Source organism: Alosa sapidissima, chromosome 8, assembly GCF_018492685.1.
Source record: "Alosa sapidissima isolate fAloSap1 chromosome 8, fAloSap1.pri, whole genome shotgun sequence".
NCBI classification, from domain to species: Eukaryota; Metazoa; Chordata; class Actinopteri; order Clupeiformes; family Clupeidae; genus Alosa; species Alosa sapidissima.
In genome coordinates this window covers 26,499,263-26,511,762 of record NC_055964.1, presented here as the reverse complement: position 1 = coordinate 26,511,762, position 12,500 = coordinate 26,499,263, and the positions used below count along the sequence as shown (strand labels likewise).

Here is a 12,500-nt window from a genome sequence, read left to right as displayed (position 1 = left end):
TATCTATCTATCTCAACAGTGTCAAAACGGTGGAAATACTTGTAAGACTTCATCTAAGTTAGTTGGATTCCTCCTGTTCCGTTGCCAGTCATCACTAGTGGCCACTGGCCAGTCTCACTCTTCAGATGGCCACTCAGTCCTCCACACATGCTCATTTGCACAGTTGCAAATGTTTGATGTGAAGTAGAATAGAGGGAAAAACTCTCTCCCTGGTTATTGATCCTAAATCCATGCTGCTGTATGGATCTCTCTCCCTCTGGATTAAGGCTTGCAGTGAGCAGCCAGCTACCAGACACCAAATGATTAAAACCACTTAATCATTTAATCTGTCTGTCACCCCCCCCCCCCCCCCCCCCCCCCCGTCTCTCGCCTCTCTCACTCTTTCTCTCTTTTTCTCTATCTCCCTTTCTCTTCACTTTCTTGTCTGTTTTCTTTCTTTCCTTTTTCTCTCCTGCTTCTGTCCCTCCACTCTTGGCTGTCACCGTGCACACAAAAGCACATTCCCACCCCACCCCACCCCATGCGGTGGCGAGTCACTCCTCTAATTGGCACTCAGAGGAACCAAGTGCTTCTCCGAGGTCTGGCAGCTCTGTGGACTCATCTTTTACCAGGTTCCTCATCACCCAGTCCGCACACCTAATGGACGACATCTGTTGCCGGGGTGATTGCCGAATATGTAGACCACCGTGGACGCGTCCGGCAAATGGGTAGAAAAGGGCCCAATTAAGGGGATTGATGGTTGTCTAGGTAACCCCGCTTCCCCTGTGTGTCATCCATCTCATTGATGAAGTGCTACAGATTGTGTGTGTTTGTGTGTGCAATGCGTGTGTGCGTGCGCGTGCGCATTTATGCGTTTGTGTTAATGTCTCTGTTTGTATGTGTGTGTGAACATGTATTTCTGTGTGTTTGTGTTAGTGTCTCTGTTTCTTTGTGTGTGTGTTTGTGTGTAGCATGTGTGTATGTATTTGTGTGTGTGTTGTGTTAGTGTCTCTCTTTCTTTGTATATATGTGTGTGTGTGTGCAGCATTTGTGTGTGTGTGTGTGTTGCTATCTGTGCTGTTTTGAGCTCTGCCCTTTTGTCTGTGGGCCCTTTTCTTTCATTTAGCAGCCTGCTGTTCATGCTTTACTGAGCGTGTGTGTGTGTGTGGGGCATCAACCTCTCAAGCACTGTGACCCTCTCAGGGTCTCTCCCTCATTCAGGTTCTGTAGTGTTAGTGACCGATGATGAGCTGTTCTATTCCGGGCCTCCATGGAAATGCCTGTTTTAGGGCGAGTGCAGCTAAATCTGAGCTGCTGTCTCAGTTTCAGTGTGATTAGAAGTCGATAAGGACAGGGGATGGTCTGGTGACCGTGGTGATTGGAGCGCCCAAATCTCATTCTGTCCATTTCAACACACACACATACACACAGGGGCAGACACTGGCATGGCTCTTCTTCACCAGCGTCCACACCCATCAGTGTGTGAAAGATATTTTGAAATAACCTTGGGCTTGGGTCGGGGATTCTGTTTTTTTGATTTGTTGTATGCATTGATTTTTGTTCACTCCAACTTTTGGCGTTTTTGGAGTTTTGACCCCCACTGTCTGAGAAAGGGTGGGTACTTGGAGCAGTGAGGTGTTCAGGGAGCCCCGTGTTCCACTTCACCAAACCTGCCGCTGTCATTTGAGGACAAATCAGCATTTATACTGTGGGAATGTTGAATAAATACATTTTTTATGAGTGTGTTTTCATCCTCTTACCATGCTTACTGTACCCTCTCAAGTCCCATCCAAGTAACTTCGAACACCTTGGTTTTCCATCCTAGTAAGTGTGCAGCGAAACGACTGGCTTTTAAATGCCTATGGCATAGGATTCTTTAGGCTTCATCAGGAAAGGCCTGTTCAACTTACTCGTCAGTTTACAAATGCTTTATACATATAACATCTGATGAAGTGGGTCCAAACGTGGTATCTTTTGTGTCCTGTTTGATAACACACTTCATTTTGCATGTTCTTTTGTCATCACCTAAAGCACTCCCTACTGCTTGCTGATTGGTTGAACAAAAAACAGACAAGACCATAACTGGCACACTTTCCTCCGCCGCACATATCAGGACTAGGGACCCCAGCGCTGGGCATGTAAAGTCTGCCTTTAGTCACACTGTGTCCGATTAGTCCAGCTGTCGAGCGCTGCTCTGCTTCCTCGTTGTTGTCTGAGAGCGTCCAAACTGTTCTTCATGTGGAATTCCCTTAATCTCTTCTTTCCTTTTCCCTCGCATCGTTTCCTCGCCTCACTATCCTTCTGGATGCATGTTCTGGCCCTCACCGCTCCACTGATTAGCAGTGTGTATGTGCGTGTGTGTGAGTGTGTGTAAGAGAGATTATATTGGATTATATATTCACAGGAATGCCTGTGTGTGTGAGAGCCCATGTGTAACTCTCGGCTGATAAAAGTGGCTTGGAGCTCTTTAACCTCAAATAAATGGTGGAGTGAAATAAAGAGGCACTAATTCCTTGAAGTGAAGCGCTATCTTCGGCCAAAAGAGAGCCTTGTAATTCAGCACAGAAGTCTTTTAAGTCTGCACTAGAAGCCAAGACATATTAGTGAGTCTTAAGCGTGAGTGCGTGTATCCTGTCCACTCTGTTTAATATTTATCGATCCTCCCTGATATTGCCCTCATTGAATTAGGCCGCCGTAGCTACGGCAAAGCCCAAGCCATCAGTAGGCTAATTTGGTGGGAAATGTAATATTAGCCTGAGAAGAGGGCAGTAAAGGGGAAAAGGCCAATCGCTGCACACAACCAATGAATGGCTTGTTTGAGTGAACCCTATGACACGTGTATTGGATTAGTATATATCTGTTTTTATTGGATAGGGTCAGGGACTGGTCTCTTACTCTGTCACTTATATGGAGCTGGAGCTGTGTCCATCTTTGTCTCTCTAAATGGACATGGATGATAACTTCTTGTAGACAGTTTGATCAGATACGCAGTCCTCTCTGGTTCACAGATATCTGTAACCTTGATCGCACGCTCAGCTTTGTGAGTTTCCCTGTGAACCGTTTTGCCCCTCTGCATGACTGGGGGCTGTGCGTATTTCTATTGAACTTTTAACCGATGTCACCGCTGACTTTTTGCGGATCAGTCATAATGCATTTAGGTTGGGCTCTTTTTGAAGTTTAGAAATTGTGTTAGTGTCAGTTGAAGCAGTTAGGCCCTTAGAGGGGTGCAGGCTAACGTGTTTAGTGTATGATAGCTGACCACCTATCCACACGCTATCCCTTCCTGTCTCCTAAGGTGAAGAGTTAAAAGTGCAAACCAAAGTCATTTAAGCATCTATAGTCTTGCAGATATTGAGTCAAATTATAAATATCTGAGAAGTAAAATCTACAGGCCCAGTTGGCATTTTTATTTACAGATTCAACATATGAAAATCAGCTCATCTATTCCAATCTAATGAAATTCTGGATAGAAAATGTCGGATAATTCTGGTTAATCTGCTTGATGTCCTCTTGGAGTAAAGTACAGTAAGGAGTAAGCCCAGATTCAGAAAGCTGAAGCCGAGGCTTAGACAGATCAAGGCCGCCCTCTTCAATCTGAAAAGTCTCGATGGGCAGAAAGCCCAAAGCCAGCACATTCAGGCCCTAAGCTCCAGCAGGCTCTCCTCTCCAGCTGGGCTGGACGCCTGTCTGAGAGGCCTGTGTTCCCGTGCCGCGTCAGCAGCCTGTGTGTTTGTGGCACGCCGTGTATGGGGCCAGGTGCCTGATGGGCCCAGGGAGGATATTACCAGCGCTCGTGTTATTTATGGGACAAATGAAAGGTTTAAAGGTCCCATCTCCTATCCACACATGAATGACAACAATCCAGGTCTTTCTTCTTCGTTTGATAGTGGTGCTTAAATGTACAAATCTTTTTCCTTTTTTTTTTTTCAGAAGCATGCCTATAAAAATAGCAGCTTGGGCATATTTCATATTAAAGCGGAGAGTGTGATGAGAGCTTTATGGTGATGTATGGGGATATGATTCATTTATTGTGACGTGACGCGAGCCTGGTAGTCAAGGGAGAGCTGAGTGCTGGGTACCGAGAGTATGAGAGAGAGATGTAGAAACAAAGAGGCGTCGAAAAGAACCGAGCAACCAGGAGTAAAGAGAGACCAGGGAAATACAAGAGGCCCTTACGTGCTGGTCCTATGAGAGAGAGAGGGACAGCGGCATCTCCACACACACTGGTCTCATTACTTTCCAATTACATCTCAGCCACTCTCACAGACATCAGGCAGAAACTGCTCTTTATTTCAATGAAAAACACCCACCATCGGAGCGGCAGTTGTGTTCGCTTGAAAGGGCAAACAAGAATATTAGATGCACTTTCCTGCCATATTACATCAGAGCCTGCTTTTATCTGCTTTCTGTACACCTCTCTCTAGGAAAGAGTCACAGTATTAGGGGACTGACCTTACAAATTACAATATGCTGTACATTCAGTGTGGCAAATTCTAATAGGCAGTAATGTGTTCTCTCTGTCCTTCTCTCTTTCTCTCTCCCGTCACTGCTGGTAAAGCAGGAAGAGAGAGACTCCGTGTGTGTCCATGTTCATCTCTTAGCAAACGCGTTCAGTTTGCTGCACGAAGTAAACAAAGCTCTGTGTTGAGGGGAAAAAAGATGATTCATGTGCTTTGATGTCTGTTGGTCTTTGTGATTTAAAAAAAAATAAATGTTTTGCATCTCAGTTCAATCTCACACACAGTCACTGATCTCATTGTTAGTTTTTTTTTTGTGTTTGATGAAGTGTTTTGAGAGAGGTTTTCCAAAGACTTTGCACCCCCTCAAAGGCATCGCTAATACAAAGAGCATGGCCTATTCTGCTGCATGGTTGGACACTGGTGTTTACTGAAAGTATTTGACAGTCTTGATTGGGTTGGGGAGGGGGAGTGGGGGTAGAGGACACACATTGATGTTCTGAAGGGCTCACGGGGAAAATGTTTCCCTGTTTATTGATCATAAATCCATGGGGGTGTATTTGCATTTCTCTGCTCGTGTTTGAACGAATTGAGACGGGCTGGCGAGCTGTGAAGGGTGAAGGATTAAAGCTTCTCAATCATTTTCTCAGTCACTTTTTGTTTTTTTCCTCCTCTCTCTCTCTGTCTCTCTCTCTCTCTCTGTCTCTCTATACCTCCTGTTTCCAGTTTCTCTCTCTCTAGCTCTCTCTCCCTGTGTCTCTCTCAGGCTCTGTCTCTCTTTTCTCTGAGAGAGCACTGGGTTGTTGACCGTGTCTGGGTTGGAGACCCAGAGTCTGGGAGCATTGAACTCCATGAAGCAGCTCAGAGGCACCAAAGGCAGGAGCTACTGACCCTCAGACCCTCAGTCTTCCTCCTCTCTCTCCTCCTCTCCTCAGTCTTCCTCCTCTCTCTCCTCTTCTCCTCTCTCTCCTCCTCTCCTCAGTCTTCCTCCTCTCTCTCTCCTCTCCTCTCTCTCCTCTCCTCAGTCTTCCTCCTCTCTCTCTCCTCTCCTCAGTCTTCCTCCTCTCCTCAGTCTTCCTCCTCTCTCTCTCCTCTCCTCTCTCCTCCTCTCCTCAGTCCTCCTGCTCTCTCTCCTCCTCTCCTCCTGGGCATGTTTTGCCCATGTTTTCTTCATTCTACCCCTACTCTGTTTCACCCCTAATCTCACTCTGTCTTTGTGTTGCTTCTCTCAGTCTTTCCCTTTTTTATCTCTCTTATTCTCTTCCCTGTCAATCTTTCATGTGCCATCTCCGACACCTTAACCTCTCTCTCCATTCTTATAGTCACATCTCTATCGTGCTGGATGAGGTTGGCTTAATTATAGTGTGGGCTCGGCTGGCCAAATCAGCCATGAATTTCACAGCAGGCTCAAAGCTCAATGTTTCACTTCAGAAGTTTGTATGAACTTCCCTTTGAGGCTGGATAAACCTCACGAGTGTGTGTCCGATCTGAACACCTGAAGTCTGCAGCTGTCTCTTTGCATTGGTATTCTGATCAGTCTAGAGGATTTGATTTGGTGTGTTATTTATTTGTTTTATTTTGTTTATAGTACCGGTATTTTTATCAGGATAAATCTGTGCAATGTTACATTGCTTCGCTGTGTAGAAATAGCTGGCGATTTGCTCTTTGCCCATTTCTGGTTGCCTCAAAAGGTGCCTCATTTCGCCTGTAATTGCTTAATGTCATGGCCATTACATGGTCTCTGGTCACTAGCCACTCTGGTCCTTACTGTACACAATGCTGTGCACAATGTTGATCTTTGTTTCCTGCTCCCTAGGTAACCGATAAATCGGTGAAGGCGTTTGCTGAGCACTGCCCTGAGCTGCAGTTTGTGGGTTTCATGGGCTGCTCCGTCACCTCGCAAGGAGTCATCCACCTCACAGGGGTAGGTCACCTGTCACCTTGGCTTATTACATGGGTTTGGACGATCCAACAAACAACTCTCAGCTCAGACTTTGGAAAAGGTCTGCTGTTTCATGATGAGATTTGTGACGTACTCATTCCAAGCTGTTGTTAAATGGTTGCTACTCTAATGTTTGGCCAGATAGGAAAAGAACCACATTGTAAGATCTCATCTAAGTGTGATGGGGTGAATATTATGAGAGCAGCAGTTCACCACCGCCCTGCTGTTTGTATGCTAATGAGCATGCTAATGAGGCCAGGGCAGCTTCACGCTAAAGGTTAGCCTTTCTCATACAGATAGATCAAACACTGAGGCTATAATTACAACCACACTTTTCCCTTTTCTTCTTGATGGTCTCCTTCTTTTGTATTAACATGTCTCATCTCGCTGGGTCCTTGTTTGCCTGAAGCACTGAAGTCTTTTAATGGGATTTATTGTTAACGCTAATGCAGATTGTTCTTCAGTTGCATTATAACAATCTAATGATTCGTGCCCTTTTTTAACCTTTGCTAAAAAAAGGACTCATAGATGATTCAGGCTTTAATAGGAGTGGCCACATTAGCAGCTAAAGTATACAATAGTCTTCAAGTCCACACTCTTTCAGAAATTGAGTATGCCATGCAGTCTGCAGGTGTTGATGGATTTGCAGTAGTGTTTGTCTCTCTAAGATTTCAGTACTGGCAAATTAGGAGTTTTTTTTTGTTGTTTTTTTTTATTCCTAACCAGTATCCACCTTTTAAAAACTGCTGATAAATTCAGCGTTGTCAAACATTCACAACTCCCTGGGCTAAAGTAACAGTTAAATAAATTAAATGAAATGGCCATTTTGTTTCAAGACAGCCAGATGCGCTCATGGACAGTAGCCAATCTGCCTTAATGCACAGATCTCGTATGTTTAATTTTAAAATCCCATTGGAGGAAGCATGGTCAGATGTGTCATCTGTGCTGCTGTTGCTGTTGCTGATACACTGTTGCGCTTTCGTTTAGAGTCAGATGTGCTCATAAACAGTAGCTCATTTTCCTTCATTTATGATCTTATTGTAAGTTTAATACGTTTATACTGTAGTCAATTGAGTGTTTAATAACTTTTTCAATACTATTGGCTCATCAGAAGCTGTTTTCTCACACATCTAGGATCAGCAAACTCACATGGTGAATGTGAATCTTTGAGATATGATTACTTGGCATGCTTAACACTGTCATTTGGCCAAAGTTTAGGCAGAAACCTTCATACGCTTGCCGTTTTAAACTAAAAAAAAAAATGTAAAAAAAAACGTTTATTTAAAATGTCAACACAATATTCACAAATTCTGTGTGATTCCTCGTTTATAAGATAATTCTCTTTTCATGTCTAAATTCCGTTATTGAGTTCGCGTTTTCCGCATGTTGGAAATCAAAGGGCCCCAAATAACCCATAAACAGTGATGGAGGATGTTTTCACGTTTTGTTTGATTAAAATCTGTGAAAATGAACTGAATGAACTGTGTAGGCAACACTTCATAGTTCTTCATTCCTAGAGACTTCTACTCTTTTTTTTCTCTTCTGTTTGCTTTGGCTCTCTTCTGCATCAAATTATAAAAGTATTCCCTTAAATCAGCCTTCAACTCATCTGAGTAGTCTCTCTCATTGTCATTTTCATACAGTAATACAAATACACGCACACACACACGCGCACTCACTCACACGCACGCACACACACACACACACACACACACACGCGCGCACTCACACGCACTCACACGCGCACACACACACACACACATCACACAAGCACACCACACAAACACACACACACACACACACACACACCCCACATAAGCACACACACACACACACACACACACACACACACACACACACACACACACACACACACACACACACACCACATAAGCACACCACACACACCACATAAGCACACCACACAAGCACACACCCACACCACACAAGCACACACCCACCACACAAGCACACACACCCACTACACAAGCACACACACACACCACACAAGCACACACACACACACACACACACAAGCGCGCACACGCACCACACAAGCACACACACGCACACACACACAAGCGCGCACACACACACACACAAACACACACACACACACACACACACACACACACACACACACACACACAAAGTTATTAGGAAAAATCCTTTATATTTCTTAACTTTTCTTTCATTTATTCAATGGCCATCATTGGACATACCGGGAAATTAAGCTGCCAATCTGTCAGGGAGATAGAGATTGAGTGAATAGTTGATAAAAGCTGTTTTTTGCTGCCCTTAGATAGGCTTGTGACTGAAGTTGATCACAGCACCCAAACACAGTGAAATGAGTTTTAATCAGGTGCTTGTGCTACTGCTTGTGAATGGTGCAGTAGCGCTACATCATTTGTCAGCTGAGATCTGCTAAGGGTCCAGATGAAATGAGAATATTGTGTGTTTGTGTGTTTCTGTCTGTGTTTGTCTCGGTGGTTAGTTTTTGTTTGTTTTTGCGTTTGTGTTTATTTCTCAGTGTTTGCATGTGTGTGTGTCTGTTTGCTCATGATATAAATGTTTTTTTATTGATGAGTGATGTCGGGGAGCTCGTCAGGCTTTGTCATGGATACCAGGTAGAGGTTCGTCAGGGAAGCCGACACCTTTGTTGACCCTGTAGGTGATGTCACCAGAGGTTACATGTTTACATGAATGAATGAATGAGTGTGTTTGTGTATGCTGTCATATTTTCCTGCTTGTTCCCTGTGTGTTTGTTGTGTGTGCGTTGAGTTTGTGTGTGTGGCTGTGTCATGTCTGTGAACCGGCCGGGTAAATGAGCTCAGGGGATATCCGTTTCTCGATGGCGGTGACCTCTGACCCGGGCCTCTCCTGGCTCTTGTTCTGTGTGTTGATAAATGACCACTATGGCCACTAAATGAGCAGGGGAAGGAAGGAAGGGAGAGAGATGAGGGGTGGCTTACATATGCTGCCCAGCACTGGGGGAGGATGTGTGGGTGTAGTGCTTCAGCATATGTGCTCTGTGCTCTACTTCCTTCCATGGATGTCTATGCCGTGTGAAGGTGATTATGACCACCTGCCAGGAGCTTACACACAGTTCACACTCACATTAACAGCTGCTCTTGTGTTGCTTTTACGCCATGTTGGTGTTGTGAGTGTCATGAATATGGCCAAGGCAGCCCATGAATTGATCCCCTGGCAGCCTAGACATCTTTGCTGGCAGTGCTGATTGTGTCTGGAGTTGGGTAGGTTCATGAGTGATGTTCTGTAGAATACGGTTTCATGTTGAAGTGTAGACACGCAAAACTCCGTTATGTGGATGTGAGTGGTGCCATAGAGAGACAACCCTTAACTAGCAGATCCTCTCTGGTCCTGGTCCTGTGTTGTCTCCCCCCCCCCCCCCCCCCTCTCTCTCTCTCTCCCTCTTTCTCCCTCCCTCTCTCTCTCTCTCTCTCTCTCTCTCTCCCTCTCTAATAACCCCCCCCCCCACACACACACACACAGGTCATGGCTCACATCTGGTCCTTTTAGAAGATGAACAGGGACTACAGCAGTGTCAGTGCCAGGCCTGTCTCTTCTTAAATAGGGCAGATAGGGGGAATGTCTTCCTTCCTCACTGCTGCTGACACACACACACACACACACACACACACACTCACAAACACACACGCACCCCTAGACATTTAGACATGTTTAAATGTATATTCCATTCCATTCTATATCACAGAGCCTGCTCTTGAACACAAATGATGAACATGATATATGAGCTGCACCGTGGGGCTCAGAGGTGTTCACACTCTTTGTTCATGAGTGATTTCATGAGTGTACTTGTTCCTTTGCACTCACCCAAACACAAACATGTCTGCACTGGCATAGTTTCTCAAATTGCTGCTTGTCACTTCAGCAAATGTTAAATAAAGTGCCGAAAACGGATGCATTTCAAAATGTTATTTGTCCAGATTTAGAAATGTATCAGAATTTTTAACAGTTTAACCCTCCTGACCCGCCGGCGGGACGGTTACCCCCCTCCCCCACCTCCCCCCAACATTCTACATCAATTGTATGCACCATATTGCTATGTAGCATAGTAATGTTATACATCATTTCAAAGCTTTGGCTCTTGGGAATCCAAAAATGACAACTTGTTTCATGTACAATCTGTATAGTGCTTTACATTCTCAGATTAATTTTATTATGTCTCAATTAAATTTGATCCAAAATGCCTCCGCTTTTGGTGCTACCCTGACTTCTGGCTGCAGTGTAGCTGCAGCACCATAAGTAGATGCAACATATTGGGTACTGAAATATTCACAAGAATCCATAGAAATTGAATCTTCATGTTGTATTATCCAATATTAGTTGTACAGATGTATAGTTTATCTTATACACACTCATTGAACCAACAAAGTAAATGCAATAATAGATACTTTTTTGTAATAGTATATTTTGTGTAGTCAGTCTATATCAGAACACCTGACATACAATCTAAATAGTCCACAAGAAACCTCAAAGTGTTACCTTTCATTTGAGACCAGGATTATGTGTTCATGTGCAGTAAGCATTTGAGTGTCAGTATGCATTTTGGATTCCATAGGCATTTTACAAAACGCATGAGCATACCTTGGCAAATAATGGTCTAGAGCACTCATATTTTCATTCTACAGTATATTGATCTACTTTTGCACACAGCCTCACAAGACCTGGTGCTAGGGTTCAGTTGTGTTTCTAAGGGATATCAAGTGACCCAGAGGGCTGAAATGTGGTCAGTTCAGAGATGCTTGTAATCCGGCAGAAAGAAAAAACTATATTCTAGCCTCTGTAACTTGTAAGTTGACTGTTTCCTACGAAAACTAGAGGTTCTCAGCTTTCTATAGAGGTCCAACATTTGATGGTAGGCCCCAGAAGAGGTGGGAACAATGCCCTTGTAAATAGGCACAGTGCAATTTCAGGCATTGAAATTTGTATTGAGAGCTATGTCTCCAAAAACAATGAAGAAGTTATTTTTCCTCTCCATCGTATTCTAGCATAGCTGCATGCAGATTTTGAAAAACAAAATGAACAAAAATATGCCTGTATTTCCCTTGTACTGTTTTCTTATCTGTGCTCCTAGGAGAAGAAAAGTAATGTGCCCCTAGTGCCCTCTGATGCCGACCCAGTGCCCAGCGATGGCCTCTTTGAAATGGAGGATTAGAATAATCATTTTATTCACAGCCAAGTCGGGCTTTTACTGCCAAGTCTCAGAAAAAAATAATCTTTTTCTTGGCCTACCCTTTAAAAAGCTTTCAGAAAAGTATGAGGTGTGTGTGTGTGTGTGTGATGGGAACATTTATTTGTGGTCTTGTGTGTGTTCCTTTTGTGTGAGCTTTGACTCTGTGGGCATCTTGTTCAGTAGTGTGTGACTGGAGTCTATATGATGTTCCTTTTGTTGTCTGATCTTCAAGCGCGTGTCTGTACGTCTGTGTGTCTGGGGGTGTGTGTGTGTGTGTGTGTGTGTGTGTGTGTGTGAATGTGTACCCAGCGCCTGATAGTGGCCCAAGATTGAACAATATAAGCACTTTGTTTTTCTTAACACATTTTACACTTTCCATTTCACTGTCATATGAATTTGTCTTTAACCATTCTATCATGCTGAAGTTGCTATTTTTAACAGAACAATAATTCTTCAGAACTAACAATATGGTGGCGCTTCTGCTTTTTCATGCTAAATAATAGTAGTATAGAGTATAGTATAGAGTCTTTATTGTCCTATAAGGATATTCTAATGCGAAAGAAAAATTGAAAGATTTAGGACTTGGATGGCCACATCCGTAATATATTTTTTTATATACCACTCTCACCAATTTATTTATTTTATGTACTATAAGAAATGTCAAATGTAACTGCTGTATGCTTGTGTGTTCATTGAACAAAATAGAATTCAATATAGTGTAATTCAGTACTATATTAAATATCTTGGCTATTGATATAAAATACAATACATAAATCTCTTTGTTTCATTGTACAATATACAATATTACCCTAATAATTGAAAATATTACAAAATGCAAGTAACTCCATCTGCTTAACTCAAATATAAAAAGTGTATTGTGCATCTGAAACGATGAATCATTACA

The 12,500-nt window shown here is 43.5% G+C and overlaps 1 protein-coding gene across 3 annotated transcripts in view; it reads left to right on the top strand.

Annotated features, from left to right (window-relative positions):
- fbxl17 (F-box and leucine-rich repeat protein 17) overlaps nucleotides 1-12,500 on the top strand; it is a 212,109-nt gene that overhangs the window by 51,562 nt on the left and 148,047 nt on the right. For all 3 annotated transcript variants that reach the window (XM_042102222.1, XM_042102223.1, XM_042102224.1), the window contains exon 6: nucleotides 6,253-6,360. In XM_042102222.1, the coding sequence (XP_041958156.1) occupies nucleotides 6,253-6,360 (108 nt within the window). The remainder of the gene's footprint in view (nucleotides 1-6,252; nucleotides 6,361-12,500) is intronic.